General features: G+C 37.1%; 1 protein-coding gene across 2 annotated transcripts in view; it reads left to right on the top strand.

Moving 5' to 3' along the window:
- Positions 1-20,515, top strand: part of PRKD1 (protein kinase D1) — a 331,651-nt gene that overhangs the window by 167,121 nt on the left and 144,015 nt on the right. For both annotated transcript variants that reach the window (XM_046009920.1, XM_046009921.1), the window contains exon 2: positions 5,818-5,956. In XM_046009920.1, coding sequence (XP_045865876.1) covers positions 5,818-5,956 — 139 coding nt within the window. The remainder of the gene's footprint in view (positions 1-5,817; positions 5,957-20,515) is intronic.

Genomic DNA, 20,515 nt, shown 5'->3' with positions numbered 1-20,515 from the left:
AATACGAATTTACCACTGTTGTCTTAGGTCTCACTCACCACGTCCGTCAGCAGGATCCAGGATCTGCTTTCAGAACCGTCATCATCTGCCTAATCGTTTCTGCTTTTCACAGCTCAGTGCTAACACCATTCAGGGGCAACTCCAACAAGGGACGCCAGAGACAGTTTCACCCAACTATTTAGCTATTCTCTTAAGGTGTTTCTCATCCTTGTTGTCCCAGTACTCCCAGAACAGTACTTAGGGAGTATTTCGGCCCAACTAGTAAGTGGTAGCACATTTTTTATCTCTCTGCTCATTAAGGGTGGCCAGTCATGGTACCACTTGTTACCAACGAGAGAGTTCTTGGAAAATGACTTGGAAAGCGCCTTCGATGAGAAGAGTGCGATATTCACCTGCCTGATGTGTTCCGTTATTGAGCAGAATAATTTAATCCCAGGATTTTCATCACCTTTTAGCAAAAGTAAACTGGCAGTGTATTTTCATTTCCTAATCAGGCCATCTCTCTCGCTCTCTTTTTTTTTTCTACTTGACTGAATCATGGATTAATTTGTTTCTGGTATTGCTTGTTCCTTGCCCTTTGTGATTGGCCTCAACTGTGGAAAAGCACCCTTTGTTCCTCAGAGTTCCTGTCGGCCAGGTCACATTTCAGCAACTCATTAAAACATGTATTTATTCTACTCTGGAGCACATTGTCTGGCCAGCCATGAATTTATAGTGAAATATAACAGTAAATTGTGCTCTGTGGTCAAAAATGCCAAATGATACACACAGCAGCACAGAGGTTTCCAGCATAGGGTAGAATTAAAGAGCTTAGGACCAGTGCCGTAATTGTTGGCCGTATTTTCACAGTGGCCAGTTTTGTTACAGTCAAACTTGGAGAGAGCTTGAAATCACTTATCTCAGATGTTTGCGCTCACAACCACAAAGCCTCTGAGAAACACAGAACTGATCTTGTAATAAGCTCCAGCTGAGTTTACAAGCCTCTGAGCCTTTCTGAAAGCCTGTTTAGTTTAATGAGGGTTTTCAGATTTCAAAGCTCACACACCTTCACATAAAAACAGATGATTATGACCAAATTAGGGAATGTTGTTCCATGAATATTTTTCCCCCAATATGTTCTCTTCTCAGTTGTCAGGCATTGTTTCATTATACTTCCCACCTTCCCGACATCATTTTTAAATATAATTTTTGGAAGTCTTATTGTATAGTTTCTGTTCAAGCAGAACATTATGTTACATCAAAGAAAAGATTTTTTTTTTTCTCTTAACAGTAAAAGGCAAATGTGCGTATATTTTTTTTTCTGGCCAATAAGAAAAGGTACAATGTGAAGAAAAAAAAAAAATTGAACCCTCAGTTTCTTCTGCTGCCATGACAACTGTCCCATGAGGCAAGGCCTTCATGTTCACCCCTGTGCCCTGCTTCACAGGGCTCTACAACCTGATTTTGAATGGCTTGTTAATGAAGAGAGAAAAGCCTTGTTTATGACTCAGTAAAATGGAATGTGGAAGAGAGGATATCCACACCTCAGTGCTCCATATCTTAGACAAATAACTTCTATGAATATTTATAATATTATCCTTATTTTTTAAATTTAGCTTTTAAAATAATAGTTTTAATATGGGTTGTATATCTTGGTATTAGTCTATCTATTCTTATTTTTAAAAGTTTTTTGTGAGTCACCCTCAGAAAGAAATATAATAATTAGGATGTGAGGCACTCAAGCCTTACTTGAATACAAAATCATCCATTCCATATACCCATGGTTTTACAAAGAGGTACAATATAGACTGGGGTACTCAAATGTCAGCAATCTAAGACCATAGAGAAACAGAATTTAGAAATGCCCTTGAAGAAAGGACAAATTCCTTGTTGAAGAAAGCAAGAGGTATGTGGACATGTTGACAGAAATTGTGATGAGGTGGCAGAATCCTTGCCTCCTAAGCCCCTCTTCAGTATTGCCACCTGATGTTTCCTCCACATAGCACATCCTTAAGACATTAGTTAGAAGACACTGTAAAGTTTGGCTCATCTTTGGGAAGACAATTGCGGTTTCATCTCTCTTTCTCTCCAGCTGTTATTGTCTACTCACCCCACCTCAGACACCAAATCCCTTGAATTTTCTCTCTCCTATCTTGAGTCAGAATTAGCTACCCATGGTCTTGGAAAGGATATGCTAAGGTGATCTGTGCATTAATTAATATATTGTATTTTGAAGAACATTTGTGATCAAATCATGGAAGATTCTTTAAGTTAAAGTATAATTCAAACTCTCAAACTGAGGTTTAACAGTTTTATGATAATTATTAAATTTTACTTCATTAATCTATTTTGTATATTTATCTCAACATAATCTTAAAATGTACTGTAAGCAATTGTGGACATTTTATTTGTCTTTAACTGACTTTTCTTGCAAATGCTATTTATGTAGAATTGGGTAGTCAAAACGTTAGATAGAAAAGATTAGCAATCTATATTTTAAAAGCACATGAAGATTTGAGGTCTACTCACAAGGAGTATCTGGTATAAGACATGCTCATCTGCTCCAAACAAATAGAAAACACTACAAAATGTGTAGAATGCCTGTTTTTGGACATTGTCCAACAGGCAGTGCAGAACTGTCATCCCTGAGAAGAGAAACAAACAAGGTGAGCACTACAGTCATGTGAGCTTTCTGCCTGGAGACAGGATCCAAAGTGTAGTGTGGGGAGAAAGAACCTAAAAGGAGCCTAGTTGTCTGGCTGTAGGGAAGACACACGGAGTTGAGCTCAGGGTGACCCAGTTGAAAGGATTTTTAGGGGAGAAATACTGGAAAGGTGGGACCTATACAGAAATAGAGCTTCAGAATTCTGCTTAAAGGCCCGCTTGAGTATTAGGCTGAATACAAATCTGTGTATGTGTATGATGAAAATTAGTAAGGCAGAGGAAAGAGCAGCTGCCTGGAAGCTCTGAAATGAATACTTTCCAGAGCTCACATAGCGCTGAGAGACGTTGAGTTTCTATCAGGCAAATGGGAGAAATTTCACTGAACACTTGAGGTATTCCATAGAGATGTTCAAAGAGTTATGTATTAGTAGTAGGGTTAAACTCTCCCTAGAGGAAATACTACTCTAAAGCTAACCTAATAAAGCTTAAAAATAAGCCTTGAAAAGACAAAACTGATCTGCAATTTTCTTCATATTTTGCTAAGACAAATATCAACATTCTCTAAGGGAAGACAGCAAAGGCAACTGCTCACATTAATTCATAAAATCTGGCATCTAATTTAAAAAGTAGACGTATGTTCCATGTATAAAAGAAATCACATGGTATTTGTCTTTCTCTGACTGACTTATTTATCTTAGCATGATACCCTGTAGGTCCATCTGTGTCGTTGCAAATGGCGAGATCTCATTCTTTTATATGCAGAATAACATTCCTTTATATAGAAACCATATTTTCTTTAACCATTCATTTGTCAATGGGCATTTAGGTTGCTAACATATCTTTCCTGTTGTAAATAATGCTGCAATAAATAGGGGCATGCATATATCTTTTCAAATTGGTGTTTTTATTTTCTTTGGGTAAATATCCAGTAGTGGAATTACTGGATCATATGGCATTTCTATTTTTATACTTAGTGAAATAAGTCAGGCAGAGAAAGACAAATACTATATGATTTCACTTATATGTGGAATCTAAGAAATGAACAAAACAGATAAAGATCCATAAATACAGAGAACAAACTGGTGGTTTCCAGAGAGTAAGGGGGTGGACAAAATGGTGAAGGGGAGTGGGAGATAGAGGCTTCTGGTTATGGAATGAATAAATCACAGGGATGAAACATACAACACAGGGAATGTAGTCAAGGTATTTTCATAGCATTCTATGGTAACAGAAGGTAGTTAAACTTTTGGTGAGCATAGGGTAACAAATAGAATTGTTGAACCACTATGTTGTACACCTGAAACTAATGAAACATTGTATGTTAACCATACTTCAATTTTTAGAAAGTATACGTATGAAAAAGCAGGAAATGGAGGAGGAAATGTAACCCATAAGAATCAAAAGAATTAATGAAAATAAACCAGAATGCGGGGCACCTGGATGGCTCAGGGGGTTAAAACCTCTGCCTTTGGCTCAGGTCATGGTCCCAAGGTCCTGGGATCGAGCCCCACATCGGGCTCTCTGCTCAGCAGGGAGCCTGCTTCCACCTCTCTCTCTGTCTGCCTGCCTCTCTGCCTACTTGTGATCTCTGCCTGTCAAATAAATAAATAAAATCTTAAAAAAAAGAAAATAGACCAGAATGGTAGAGGTAATGGACTTAGTAGAAAAGAACTTTCAAGTATTTTAATGAAAATATGAGATGAAAGACTTATACAATGAAAACTATGAAACATTACTTAAAGAAAGGAAACAAACACAAATAAAAAGATATTGCACATTCATGTATTGGAAGAATTAATATTGTTACAATGTCTGTACTACCCAAAACAATCTGCAGATTCAATGAAAATGGCAATCAGAATACCAATGGCATTTTTTTATAGAAGTAGAAAAAACAATTCTAAAATTCATACGGAACCACAAAAGACTCCAAATAGCTCAGGTGATTTTGAGCAAGAAGAATAAAGCTAGAAGCATGATATGTTACAGTAATCAAAAACAATATGGAACTGACTTAAAAACAGATAAATAGACTGATGGTCAGAAACTGATCAAGCAAAAAGAGAGAAAAGATACAAATTATGAAAAAGTAATAAGACATCATTATGGACGCTGCAGCATTAAAAGTGTGATAAAAGAATAATATTTTTTAAAAAAATCTTTTGACCAGAAAATCAACAATTTAGATGAAATCAATAGATTCCTTGAAAGAAAACTACCAAACCTCACTTAAGAGGAAATGGAAATCTAAGTAATGCTATCTAAGTGCTAAATCTTAGTAGAAATTTTTTATAAAGTTACCCAGATAGTCCTATACACCCCAGTCAAAGAAGAACTTGTGTTCATACAAAAACCTCTAAGTACATTTATAACAGCTTTATTTGTAGTAGTCAAAAATTGGAAATAAAATGCCCTTCAACTGAGGAATGGATACATGCACTGTGGTATATCCATGCAATATAATGGAGCATTCCTCAGGAATGAAAATGAAAAGATTAATGATACATGTAGCAGAATGGACAACCTTAAATCCATTATACTACATGAAAAACATCAGATTCAGGCACCTCTATGGCTCACTAGGTTAAGTGGCTGCCTTCAACTCAGATCATGATCTCAGGATCCTGAGATCAAGCCTGGCATCGGGCTTCCTGCTCACTGGGGGTCTGCTTCTCCCTCTGCCCCTCCTCCCCACTCGTGCTCTCTTTCTCTTTCAAATAAATAAGAAATCTTAAAAGAAAAAGAAAAACGTCATATTTTAAATTATACAATGTAAATGATACAATACCATTCATATGACCTTCTTGAGAAGACCAAATTATGGACGCAGAAAGATCAGTGTTTTCTAGGGGTTGGGCATCAGGGGAGAAGTTTACAATAAAATGGGCATGGAGAAATTTTAGGGGGTAATGGAAACTGTTCTGTATCTTGGCTGTTTTGTGTATACCACATATATGGTATGTAGTTCTCCTGTACATTTGTCAAAACTTGCAGAACGACACATTAAAAAGGGTGAATTTTACTGAGTGTCAATTTTACCTTAACTATTTGACATAGCATAAAAATATCAGTTAACTTGTATTTGTGTCCTGACACTTTTGTTTGTTTGTTTGTTTCTATTCTAAATTTAGGAGGATTTTGACATTTAACCTATTGTGGTATTTGTATTTACAGTTCCCTGAGTGTGGTTTCTATGGAATGTATGATAAGATCCTGCTTTTTCGCCATGACCCTACCTCCGAAAACATCCTTCAGCTGGTGAAAACGGCTAGCGATATCCAGGAAGGTGATCTTATTGAAGTTGTCTTGTCAGGTAGTACACTTATTTCTCTATCCATAGATTAATAGTTTGTATTTGAAGAAATCTTCGGCATAATTTTTAAGGCAACATAGAAAACATACATCAAACTCTGCCCTAAAAGAAAATGTTAGGCCTCTGTCTACAGGAACTTTCAAATTATTTTTTTGGAAAAAGCAAACAGTTTGTCTTGAGTTGGCTGATTCTGCCCTCAGTACTGTCCCAGTCACTTTCCTCAACTTTACCATCTCCCCCGCCTCCCAGCAACATACAAGCATACTTTCATTCATCATCTTGAATCGTTTGGGCAGCAGCAAAAGCAAAAAAAAAAACCTACCCAACGGTGAAAGACAGATGTTAGGGCCCCAAATGCATGGAGGGTCTGGAAGCCAAGAGATAGCAACAGGGCTAGGAATCCGTAGCTTTAGTTAAGTCAGATGTCTACTCACTCTAAGCCAGGACCAACTTGGAAACCTGAGTTCACGAGTTATAGCAGGTCAAGCCATGTCATGTGATACCAGCCAGATCTGAGGAGCAGCTGTGTTTCCCTCTGCCCAGATTTATATTTCTTATTTAGGTTTTAGAAGTTACTAATCAGACTGTGTATATCAATGCAGAAAAAAATAGGCGTATTTAACTTAAAAAAAAAAAAGTGCCAGAGAACAGCTGTAGTGGGGATCCTTGCAACAGTGATCAGTGCAATACTAATACAAAGAGATCCAGATTTTTAATGTTGATTTTTGTGCAAATTGAGGAATTATTGAGAAACTCCGATTGTATTGCTCCTTTCTCCCCTCTTGCCATCTTTGCATGTTATCTCTTTGACTAAAGGAAATCCACTAGCTTTAGTGATTTTAGATTTCACTTCCTCAAGTTCCTCAACTTGTTCAGAGCCCAGACCTTGGCTGCCCTGTTTATAATTCAGTTGGACTTTGCTTTGATTCACTCCAATTTGTCTTTGTCTTTGTTGATCACCTATCACTGTGGGAGGTCCCGAGATTGCCACATTTTCACTGTATAGCTAGATCCTGTAAAACAACTTGTTTTGCAAGATAGAAGTTATAAAGTTCTTGTTTATAGGGTTGCCACTTGCTAAATCAAAAAAGCAAAAGCTTTCATGTGTTTTTTGTAGACAATACCAACCACTTTAATTTATTTTTTTTCATATATATCTTTTATTCAAGTATAATTAACATAGAGTGTTATATTAGTTTCAGGTGTACAATATAGTGATTCAGCAATTCTATACATTATTCCATGCTTGTTATGAGTGTACTCTTTATCCTCTTCATCTGTTTTACCCATCACTCCCATTCACCTCCCCTCCAGCAATCATCAGTTTGTCCTCTATAGTTAAGAGTCTGGTTTTTTGTTTGTTTCTTTTTTCCTTTGTTCATTGGTTCTGTTTCTGCATGAGTGAAATCATATGGTATTTGTCTCCCTCTGACTGACTTGTTTGACTTATCATTATCCCCTCTAGATGTCTATGTTGTTATGGCTGAGTAATATTCCATTGTACGCACATACCACATTTTCTTCATCCATTCATCTGTTGATGGACATTTGGGTTGCTTCCATATCTTGGCTATTGTGAATAATGCTGCAATAAACATAGAGGTGCATATATCTTTTTGATTTAGTGTTTTCATTATCTTTTTTTTTTTTAAGATTTTATTTATTTATTTGTCAGAGAGAGTGAGCACAGGCAGAGTGGCAGGCAGAGGCAGAGGGAGAAGAAGGCTCCCTGCTCAGCAAGGAGCCCGATGTGGGACTTGATCCCAGGACGCTGGGATCATGACCTGAGCCGAAGGCAGCCCCTTAACCAATTGAGCCCCCAGGCGTCCCTAGTGTTTTCATTTTCTTTGGGTAAATACCCAGTAGTGGAATCTTATTGGATCATGTGGTAGTTGTATTTTTAATTTTTTTAAGAAACCTATATGCTGTTACCTCTCGTTGGCTCTTTTACAAAACTAGCGCACCTGGCCTCAAAAAACTAGAGCCTTAGACATGTTGTTTTTTAAGTTTCCTATTTCTGAATCGGAGGGGCTGCCTGAAATAAATTATTCAGGGAAATCATGCCCTGGATCCTTTCTCTCTATAATTCATATTAAACTCATAGCCAGACTGCTTTGCAAATAATGTAATATGTTTTATGAATCTTTTTTTTGGTTTTTTGGGTTTTTTTTTGCCTCTGGCAATGTCCAGAAATATATGAGAATTTTTTAATTGCATTTCAAAATTTGATTTATTTTTCTTGCCATTTTAGTTTTGTTGTCAAGCGTTTTATAGTGATACCAGACAGATTGAATGCAAGCTGTGTGTGGGTGTGCTTGTGCTTGTGGGAGAGGGAAGAGGGCTGTCTTTTTGTATGCTACCTCAGTGAGTGGGACCTGCTCTTCAGCACACTGACCTGACACAGCCCTCTGCATTGCTCCACCGCCCAGCGAAGAGCACGATACTTCTCCTTGCCATCTCTGCAAACCAAGACCCTCACTGTGCTTATACTCCACTTCTTTTGCCAGCCATCCTTTCTGTTCCATGTTCCGCCTCTCCTGTTTCCCTGGCCACAGTTGCTGAGAGGGCTCTTAAAGGTAGCCTTTTTTTTCTTACCTGTTGTCCCAATGCCAGGTTCAGGAAGCCCTCTTCTACTCTTATCAGCCGTCTTGTTGGTATTTAAAAGGAGCCTTTCTGTAACAGACTAGTTTCAGATTTGAACCCTGGAGGCTTTCAACTTTTTCAGCCCATGTAGTCTCACTTCCTCAGTGGCATTTAACCCTTAAATATACGAGCATATATGTTTGATTAAGTATATGTATTTTTAATTATTTATTATATATAATATGTGTAGTATATGTGTTTTTTATATATACACAATTCACTTATATTTAATTGATGATCTCCTGCGTTTCCCTGTTAGCTTCTTCGGCGGCTGGATTCTTGTCCCTCCTCTCCCATTCTTATGCTTCACATTGTGATTTTCTCAGTAAATGTTAAAAATGGTTTTTCCTTAACCACCCCTCCCCTCATTATAACTCTGTTTTTCCCTGTACCCCTTTCCTTTCTGCTTGTCATCAGTTGCCTGTGCCTCAGCTCACCACAAAGGCCTGGTCCAGTTCCGAGGTCCTCGCGTGGGCACTCCTCCTCCATCTTGCTTGCTGCTATCAAATCCATATCCCGGGCCCTACTGTTTGACCATAGTTTTTAGTCCCTTACCCCCCTACCATCTTCGGACTGTATTTTTACCTTTTTTTTTTTTCTCTCCCCCCAACATGTAAGCCACCATGGGCATGTCTTATGTCACTTGGATGCAGTCTCAACTATCTCGTGTTCCCTTTACACCCTCACGGGGCCTGTTACATAGGTCTGTAATCTGAATGACTTTACCATCCATTTTTGGCATTCCTGGTCCTGAGCTACACGTGGCTTCTAGACACAGTCTCCTGCCTCTGTGTCTCAATGCAGACTCGTCTTCACCGGCCTTAACTACTGTTCAGCAATCTCTTCTTCCTCCTGCTCCCACATCCTTTTGTTACCATAGATGAGGTTCTCAATAAATATGTATGAGTGGCTTTCACATTAGAAGTTACCACATTTACAAAATTTTGAAAAAAAATACTGATTTGTCGTAAAACTTATTTCTAAGTATGTCCTTAATAGTAAGAAATAGAAAGTTCACGTCTCCTTGTTGTGCACTGACTCAGCCCTTACCAGAAATTAGTGCCTATAATGTGGGCAGGGTTGCATTGCATTATAATTGGAGCCAGGACAAATGATTGCTAACGAAGGCACTTCAGGCATGGATGCAAGGGAGCTCATATCACTTACAAATTCCTGACCCAGTCCTGGAAGAATATGAAGTGCTGTACTTGAGAAATACACATTTCCTGAAGGTGTGGTTAGGGATCAACCTCATTTAAAATGCTATGGCTGTAGGAGGCTGGGGAACAAAACACTGGGTATCCCCTCTGTTGCCTCTCAACCCATTTCAGAACATAATGCGATGGAGATTTTCCTCTTAATGACTATAATTTTATTGTTAAAATTCATTAATCCAAATTTTCTGTTTTTCCCCATGAAAAAATAAATTTTAGTCTGTAGTTCAGCATAAACATAATCTGGTTCTTTTACTGTTTAACTGCTATTCTACTAATAACAACATGTTCTGACATAGGAATACAGTAAAATGTGAGAAAATATGGAAAAAATTAATTTTGAGGAAGGTGAAATTCTCTTGTCTCTTCAGGCAACATCAAGAATTTTCTCTTGCTTATGTCATTTTATGCTGAGACCTTTCATCATCTGTTAATACTAACCAGGCTGCTCCTGGCTAATTTGCTGATTTTCTCTCTCCTTTTCTTTTTGAAAAACAGGGCTTGTGTGAGCTAGTGCATTTAGACCCAGTAAGCCAGGAAAACATTGCTCATGGGTGGATGGGTTGGGTTCTGGAGAAAAAAAAGAAATAACTCCATGGAAGTTCCCCACCATGCACACTCCCACCACTGGCAAATTTTCTTTGTCTGTTAGGCAAAGGATTAGCATTGTTACTATTGTTATTGAGTAGGAAAACACTGCAAGTGGAAATTTCTCTTACTAGGGCCAAAGTCAAGTTCAAGTGTATAGTACTAAACTATAAAATAAAGTTCATGGAATTTATCTGAAGCCTTCTTCACGATGGGTCTCCATCAAAGCCTAATAATTCAGCCGTAGCAAAGCAAATTAATAACAGAACTCCATTCCCATGACTCAACTCTTTGTTTTTTGTTTTTTGGGGGCTTGATCTCTAATAATTGTGTGTGTGTGTGTGTGTGTGTGTGTGTGTGTGTGTGTATCTAATAGATGGTTAAATGGAAAATAGACAGACTATAAGAATTTCTGTAGTAAAATTACAATTTTAAAGTCTTAGAGCTAAATGTTGAATTTTTCTTCTTTCATTGATGGTAAAAATCCATTTTTTTCCAGATATTTTTCACCAGTTTTTTTACAAGAGATTATGCAGTATTACTTAGAACTTTTGCAAAGCATGGTTACCACATGTGGCTGGTTAGTTATTCCACACCATCTAGAGATGAGAGCCTCATGAGAAAGCTAGTGCTATAGTCCAGGCAGAGGGGGCTGTGGGCCTATTTTCAGGCAGTGATTCAAGAGCTGGAACTAGAGAGAGGTTAAGAAGTATTTAACAGTAAAAGTGAAGAGAGATGTATACCCATTTGGATATAACTGATGAAGGAAAATGAGAATATGAAGAGGACTCCAAGGAGAGCTATAGCCACCTAAGAGTGATCACATACTCTTTCCCTCACACCAAGTCTTGCTCTCACATGTTGTTTGATGTGTTTGTTGAGTGGTTTGGCTCCTGTTCCAAGATGCTGGAGAACTAATTTCTTGGGCATGTAATATCATTGATTTCCTCTGAACAAGCTGTATAGTCTCTGAGATTCAAGGGTTTTTGTTTTTCAGTCAAAAAATAACCTTAGAACTGGATGAAAGTGTTGAAAAGCGCTACTAGTGCACGGATTCCATATTTTCCTCAATCTGCAGGTTAAGTACTGTGCATTAACAATTAAACGGTTTCCAGGGCCAGATCATCTGGCTTCATATCCTTTTTCTATTCCTCACTATTCACATCTTTGCAAAGACATTTAGTCATTATGTGCCCTAGTTTCCTCACCTGTGAAATGGAGACAACACTGGCCCTTACATTGTAAGTTTACTACAAACGTTAAAAGTTAAGTTAATGCATGTAAAGCACTTCAGAGATTTCTACCCACAGGCAACTACACAATAAATGTTAGCTATTCTGGTTGCTTCTCCTCTTCACACTCTAAGCAGCCTTTCTCCTCAATGTTCATGGTTGTTAGAAAATCCTGGTCTGATGACTTTGAAAAGTATTGTGTCAAACAATGTTAAAAGAGTTATTTATTGCAGGACTCTTCAGAACTTTGGTGCATGCTAATATGAAGCAGGAGTCTCTAAGTTCACTTCCCAAATTCACTTTAACACAGACACATTTTTTTTCCCCTCCAAGTATATGGCGAGTCTTGGCCTCAGCAATCTACACTGGCAATACTACCCTCTCTGGGTCAAGCCCATGAATCAAATGGTCTGAGAGGGTATATCTGTTCTGTCTACACAGAGGCCACTTTTCTCTCACAGAGGGGAATATTTGAACCATGGAAAAACAGGAGTTAAGAAGAGAGCTTTGTTTACATTATAGTACAAGCTTTTGAATCAGTTTACATAAGTAATGTTTTCTTCACAAAGACTCTGAGAGGTAGTGAAATCAGATGCCTTAAAAGCTATAAAATATACATTTTAACTTGCCCACATCCTGCAGGGAGTAGTAGAGGTAGTACCAGAGCTTGAATCTAAGTGTTTAATCACTGTTAACACTACCTCAACTTCAGGTTAACCCTCTGAACTTGGACCAATAAAAATAAGATTTCTTGAGAATCTCTTCAAAGAATTCCTACTATGGTCCGTTGATGTTTCAGCAAAGTATTGATGGTATTTGTAACAACAAAACCAGTAATGAGCTACAGGTTCCACTGACATTTTTATTGTAGAACCCTTATTCCCTCTTCTTTAATAAAAAGAATAAATATTTAATAAATATATAAACTGTGATCAAGTTAAGAAAACCCAGAGGCTCTTCTTCATACAATTACAGTACAAAATGTGAAAAAAAAGTAACCATGCCCCTGCTTAAACAGGATCCCATCATATAATTTCACAACTCTGATCGAAATTGAAATAGTGTCTTAGCATCACTATATTTAAGGAATCCTCATGACCATGTTTTTCTGTTACTATGATTCTGTGCCTAAACCACAAGCCAAAAACAAAACAAAACAAAACAAAGCAAAATTCTAGCAAGGTCCTTTTATTTTTATAGAAAATGCAAATTATTGATTTATATGGTGCCGTCCCAGTTGTATCCATTTTTCTTAGATGTAGAACATTGCTTAGCAGTGTTCTCTACTCCTCTGAAATATGAGTGGAGGAGGAAAACCATGAGAGTGATACATTAGATAACTGTATTATTATTTCCCCAGGAATACATTAGATAGACATAGTTTTGTTTGTTTGCTTTTAAGAAGGGAGAATTTTAATCATGGGAAGCACCTCCCCAGTCTTCATACTGGTTGAGTAATTAAGGCTGTAAAAGACCTGGCCTTGAGTACTCAATTTATATTTTTTTGTAGTTGTTTTGGATATGTAAGTGTTCCAGGCTTGGTGGTACCAATTTCTGTCCAATATAAGTTGCAATTATCTGTGCTGGCAGTATTGTAATAATGGAAAACTGCAATGTAAGATTATAGGTCATTACTCTTTTCTTTGACCTATGGTCTATGTTAAGTGTGTCTTCAGTCTTTCCTTTTTATTATTGTTAATATTAATCCTCTTTCCATCTTTTCTTTTTTAATATTTTCTTTATTTATTTGACAGAGAGAGATCACAAGTAGGCAGAGAGGCAGGCATAGAGAGAGAGGAGGAAGCAGGCTCCCTGCGGAGCAGAGAGCCCGATATGGGGCTCGATCCCAGGACCCTGGGATCATGACCTGAGCCAAAGGCAGAGGCTTTAACCCACTGAGCCACCCAGGCGCCCCTCCTCTTTCCATCTTTATCTTGCAAGTAAACCTCATTTTAGATTCCTTGTACTACCTTAAATTGTTTTCATAGAAAAGTGAATACAAAGAGGAGGCTATTGGAATGTTTCCATAGACTTTCCACCTTTCCCAACTTGTAAACTCAACCGGGATGTGGTGGCTCAGAGGACTCCTTCCTTAATTTGATAGTTTTCTCTATTATTTGTCTCTTCGTGTAGTGGAGTCTCTAGGGAGATGTGGCACAATAGTGCATTGCTTCTCTGTCTTTTTACACCCAACTAACCCTAATTGTCAAGGCAGAGTGAAAACATTCTCCCCAGGTAACATGGGCATAAGACAAACCCTAAAGGGAAAAGTTCTTTGAAGAATCTTATTTCATTTGAAAACTTTACACATTGTGCATCCTGCTGTGTTCAATTTCTCTTGTTTAATTTTGAATAAATAATATTTCCCCCCCCCCGCGTTGTTCTTTAAGAGAAACAACATTAGTGATGATGATACAAGGATTATAGCATTCATGATGTGTTAGGCACTTTACATATATTAACTTAGTTTTAAGTGCTTTACATATATTAACTTAGAAATACACATCACAATTATTTTATGGCATATATCCATATAAATTCATTTTGATAACTAGTGGACTTCTAGTCCAAGACTGAAAGTCCTAGATCTGCCATTTATGTCTTTCGTAATGATTGGCTAGTCACCTCTTTTCCCTGAGTCCTTATAGCAGTAGTAGTGTCTTTACTCTGATGTTGGGCTGCAGATTTCATGAAGGTAAATACAAAGCATTTCACAAGATGCCTGGTGAATGTGAGGTACTCTGCCTTCTTGTTCCACTGCCACCCCAATGGACTACAGATTTTTTTTTTAATTTCATTTAATTTTTTTTCAATGTTCCAAAATTCATTGTTTGTGCACCACAAGAACCATTTATTTTTATATTGAATCCTCAGGACCTGGCATGTCACATGCAATCAACATCTAGTTGTTGAGTGAATGAATGGATACTTAAAGTAACAAAATGAACAAACCAAAAAGCACATTATTAAATTGGTACTCCAAAAGTTACTGCTGTTCTGTAGGAATTGAATTTCATTGCTTACTGTTGGCTCTCCTTGGCCTAATCTATTAGTAATATCAATATTATTATCACTTGACTAATCCTTTTCCAGATTCTTGTGATCTTCTACATATTGTCAAAAACTTACTATTTTTTAGAAATGACTTATTTTTAGAAATCCAGTTCTGCTTTCAAAATATTTCTGTGTATTTCACATTTCTTATGTAAAATAAGACCTAATTCATAAAACACCAGTTGTTTTCCCATCTGATTCCCACAACTTCTAGGTTATGCTCTTCACCATGCCCAGGTAACTCCTTTGTTACCTACTTCAGTTCATTCTTCCTTCAACCAGTTTTCCTAGCCATTGCTCTTTTCTTTCAAATATTCTTGCTCTTTTCCTTAAATGTATTCAGTAATCACTCCTTTTGGATGCACCTCCCCTCGCCCCCCATGCTTATCTCACCTGCCTTCATCAGTTTTGTGTCATTTCCTCATCTGGAACCTCAGTGCTGCTCTTAGTAGTGACACTAAAGCTGGCCTGAGGCCCTGACTTCTCTATTTCCATGTCTGGAAAGAACAAGGCCTGATATCCTGGGATGCTGGCTGACCTTTCCTGCTCTTCCTCCTTCCCCCACTCCTAGTCCTCCCATTGGAGCATCATTGCTTTTATCCACCTAACCGAACAGCTGTCTGCGCCTAAGGGTCAGCTGGCACCATCTATAGGAAAAGCTGAGTCATGTGCTCCAAAACCAGAATCTAAATCTCCATAGATCTCTCCATGTACATACCGTGGTTTTCAGAGACAGACATATCAAACCCCTCTATTCACACAGAATTAGCCTAAGGCCTAATTCTTCACCATCTGGTGAGTGGATATCCAGCCAGAAATCAGAGTTTTTCCCTCTCTTCTCTTTTCATCTATTACTTCTCTAATTGAAGCCAGTATTATAACTCATTCAGATAAACAGGAAAAGAACACAGGAATAATGAAAACCACACAAAAGGAACTTTTTCTCTGTATTTTCTGATCTCTGTGTAACCAAAAATTCTTTATATTTGCTTATTAGGTTGGAGATTTAACCATCTCATGTATGTAAATCTTACCATGTTAGCACCTCAACGTGTAACAGGATCTCAGAGAAGTTTGCCTATTCAGAATCATTCTAGAAAATATACTAAGATACTAGTTCATCCTTTTTGCCTTTTTACATGAATTGGTGTATAAAATGCACAACACACACAAAAATCTTATTAATCTACCTAATTTACCAGATGAGAGTCTGAATTATGTCGGACTTATTTAAGAAATTACACTCCGACTCAAAAATGAAGATTTTTACACATCAGAGGTAATGAAATGGTGATTACAGAACCAGACCCTAATATTAAAAATGTTTTAGGCAATCATAGTATCTGGTAAATAGGTATTTCCTTGGCTAACTTCTATATAGAGGTAATATGAATATGATTTTTGTCGTAGTCTTTGAAAAAGTTATTAGTATTGAGTTAGCACAAAATTCTTCTGTTCTAGGCTCAAACTGGAGAATAAAACTATTCAGTTTTTATTTTTTATTTTATCCATCTGTTTTTAAAAACATGAAATTCTGTTCATGAGAATTGGCTGAGAGATAGGCAACCCAACCATTTCTCTAGTTCTGCCCTGTCGACACTATCAGTGGCTATACTAAATGAGTGGCTATACTAAATTGAACTAAAAATAGGTAGAATTAAAGCTAAGATCCTCAGTCACACTATATTTCAAGTGTTTAATAGACACATTAACTAATAGCTGCCATATTGATATAAACATTTCACTATCAAAAAAAAATGTCTGTTAGGGCAGGGAAATAAACCAAATTTACTCCTAAAGATCTAAAACGCATTGTTTGCACACACACGTACACACACCCCCACATGCTGCAGAAATGCCTCTACTGAAATGTTCTTTGATATGACATTTAGAGGTATATTAGAAATAACACACCTGAATGCTTTGGTAGTATATTTAATTACCAAAATCTCAGGGGAGAAATCGTCCACTATATTACCCTGTGACTTCCTTATAGGACAAATTCCTAAGACTCTAGTACCCCTAAACAGCTTTATTTTATGAGTAATATTACTCTTACATGATGTCTGGTTTTTCTTCTTACTTTGACCTCATCCTCTGAGATTGGAATTCATGGGCCACCTTTGATATGGCACAAGTCAGTGCTATGTTACTTTTACTGTACTAATTCTTTGTATTTGCCACAAGATTCCATTTCCCCAGGTTTCTTAATTTCTTTATCTTGTTTCATTGCATGCTACACAAAATGCCTTAGTGCTTAAAAGCATAGACTCTGGAAACGAACTGCCTGAGTTCAGTTCCAAGCACTGCATTTATTAGCTCTGTGGCCCTGGGAAAGGTAGTTAGGGTCTGGGTGTCACTTTCCTCACCTTCAAACTGAGGAAGCACATGATAATAATGTATAGTATTTAACACACTCCCTAGGACATAAGGATCTTGTAAAATCATTATAGAAATGAAGGAAATGGGAAGTGTTGGTAGGAGAAAAAAAAGGTCAGGAGGAAGAGCACAGCATCATGGTGTAATACATAGACTAATTGTACAGTTGATGAACGGCTTCATTTCTTTGTTTTACCTCACCTTTTTTCCAACATAAATTTTTGCTGGCTTACAAAAACATAAAAAATATAATAAAAATGTCATTAATTGACAGGGGATGTTATCTGAGTTTAAAAAGACGACATTCTTTTTTCTTTTTTTCTTTGAGAGGAGAGAGAGCACAAGTAGTGATCAGCAGCAGAGGGAGAGGGAGAAGCGGATTCCCTGATAAGCAGTGAGCTGGATGTAGGACTTGATCCCAGGACCTTGGGATCACGACCTGAGCTAAAGGCAGATGCTTAACCAACTGAGCCACCCAGGTACGCAGAGAAGACACCATTTAATTAATGTAAATTCTAGAATATTTATTAAGAAGCAGTCATATAACTTTATCCTCATACTTTATAAGTTGCTTTGAATTCAAGGAAAGCCTGGTTTTGATGGCCAAAACTTTTGTTGGTATAGTGCCCATCTGTTTATTCTCAGGAAAATCACCTCTCTGGGTTTTGGGGAAATTGACATAGCAGCATTCTGAATGCGGTTTTTAAAATGTTTTGGTGAAGATTGGTCAGTAATCAAGACTATTTATGATCTTATATCTTTTTCCTTTTCACTGTGAAGACATTGGAATGCTTTCTTGTCTTCTGCAGGGATAATTCCCTTAGTAATGGGAAGAATTATGACATATACATTGTTTCCCTATATATCTCTCTCTTTTTGTCTCCCTCTCTCTCCAACACACACACATACAAACACACACGTGACAGGAGGGTTTGGAGGAGGAAAGGAAGGAAGGAAAGTCAGAATTGTATATACCATCAAAATCAGAAAATAAAGGCATGGAAGGCTGCCTCGGTTAACAAAGGCCAATTGGAGAATGGCTACTGCATGGCCCTCTGGAGACCTCATGGACATGGGTTATTTTTGTTTGAGGTAAAGGATTGGGCTTCACTTGAAAAGCTGCCACAAGCCCCTTTTGGATGTCCCATGATGGGTGGTGACTCGTAGCACTTATATTCAATAGCTCTGCCTTGCCGCCATCTGCCCAGCACTTTCATTTTAACATGCAACCCATGTAAAAATCCCTCATAATCTGCCAAAATTAGAAATGCAGCTGTTTTAAGTCTTCAACAGCAATAGCACTATTCATTATGCAGTATGGAGGAATAAAATAGAAAGATGTATTTGAAAAGAGCAGTACTACACCAGAATGGATTTGTACCTCCACTTTTCTTAGTTATTTTTAAGACAGCTATAGCCTGTTACCAATGTTGACTTCAGGCTTCAAGTGAAGTTGCCACATAAATAAATATACCAAATATCTCTTTTCCTACATGTATTTTAACACAAGAATTGAGATTTGAATCGAGCTCTGGGCTCATATTTTTTTTTCATGTTGTGAGGCAATTTCAGCTTTTCAGTTTCTAGAAAATGACAATTTTTTTGGCTAACTCTGGGTCTCATCTTATTCTATTTTTATTTTCCTCAGAAGTTTTTTGAGGTTCTGATTGTTACAGCTTGTTAATCCTGAGAGCATGGTAATATAAAGCTGTGTAGGGAATTCTCAATGAGTCCAAACCATTGATCCTCTATTATTAAAAAAAAAAAAAAAAAAAAAATCAAGAGAAAAAAGATTTTTCTCCCCGTACAGTAATCCCTTTATGTTGAAAAACAAAAACAAAAAGCAAAGCAAAAACTACCCCTTGCTTCACTATGTTATCCACAAGCAATGTTTGTCTAGGGATGATAGATATTAAGAAACCATGAAGATCTGGTATGGGGCAAACCATCCGGAGACACCTTTTTTCACAGTGATTAGACATAACCCTTCTGAAACTAAAGTTTGAAACTGGTTTGCTGCAACCTTTACACTTTGATATTCATACAGGTTTAAAGGTCTAAGTTAAATTCATTTGGGGATGTGTTAATATTTCCTCCATATGAGATCTTTCACCGTGTGAATTTTGAGCACTTAAGGTCATTTGTATTTGTGAGAACTGACCTATAAAAAACTACTTCCTATGGAATCAGGTCATGAAGAGCAATGACAAAGCAAGACACAAGTTTGCTGAAATGGATGTACTTGATATGCATTTATCTCACATATTCAACAAGATCAATAATCCTGAAGGACAGAATAGTAGGTTATTGTTCGTAGAAAAAAAGCTTGTAACAATTAGTTCAGTGCTAGATACATAGTAGGCAGTCCAGAAATACTTGTTCATGATTGATATACTTTACTTTCCAATTTAAGACTTTTTATATGGTTCGCAATGTGAAAGGAAAAATTTAAGTTTGATTTTAGGGAGTTAAAATATTTGAAAATTTCCAAGCTAAAAGAGACATTATTCCTTATGACATGTTATTCTAATGGTTATCATACATTTTTTTTGTAAAAAATATTGTAAACTTTTAATAAAAATATGTTTAATCTATAGTCTTTTTATACTACCTTTTCCATGTAGAAAAAATGTGTAATGTTTATATATTGAGCCAGATAGGTTCATCTTGTCCTTCAAGCTTAATAGCAATTTCAGAATTATCTCCTGTGTAAATCTCTACTCTTGCTGGTTTTATGCTTTTAAAAACATTTAGTGCTGAGCATAGGTCTTGGTTTGCTATCTGTAATGATTGAAATCTATTTTTGGTCTCCTGGAGTACTTAACATGCAGAACAAGTGAGACAAGCCCAAATGCATTTTCCAGCTTTAAAATCAGACTAGCCTTCATAGATGATACCAGTCTAGCAAGTGAATCAACAGTCAAAACCCAAATGCTTTTTAACTAAACTTCTTAATTTTTGAATAGTTTTAGATTTACAGAAAAATTGTAAAGATAGTACAGAGAGTTCACCTCACCCAGATTTTCTTTCCTCTAATGTTATATCATCTTACACCGTCATGGTACATTTGTGAAAACTAAGAAATCAACATTGGTCCATGATTTGAACTTAACAGTTTTATGGTTTTTTGGTTTTTTTTTTTTCTCTCCCCCCCGCCCCACCATTAAGGTCCTATTTCTGATCCAGGACCCAGTCATAGTACACCATTGCATTTAGTTATGTTTTTCCAGTGTCCACTGGTCAGTGATAATTTCTCAGACTTTCCTTGTTTTTCTCTTGACTTTGACAGTATTGAGGAAGACAGACCAGATAATCTGTAGCATGCTCCTATTTGGGTTTACCTGATGGATTTCTCATGAATAAACTGGATTATGGATGTTTTGTATAAAGTACCAGGGAAGTGCTATATACTTCTCAGGTGTCAACACAACCTCACTGATGATGTGAGT

This window comes from Meles meles, chromosome 6 (genome assembly GCF_922984935.1).
Source record: "Meles meles chromosome 6, mMelMel3.1 paternal haplotype, whole genome shotgun sequence".
Lineage (NCBI taxonomy): Eukaryota > Metazoa > Chordata > Mammalia > Carnivora > Mustelidae > Meles > Meles meles.
Note: the sequence above shows the minus strand (reverse complement) of the source record. Positions and strands in the feature narration are given on the sequence as shown.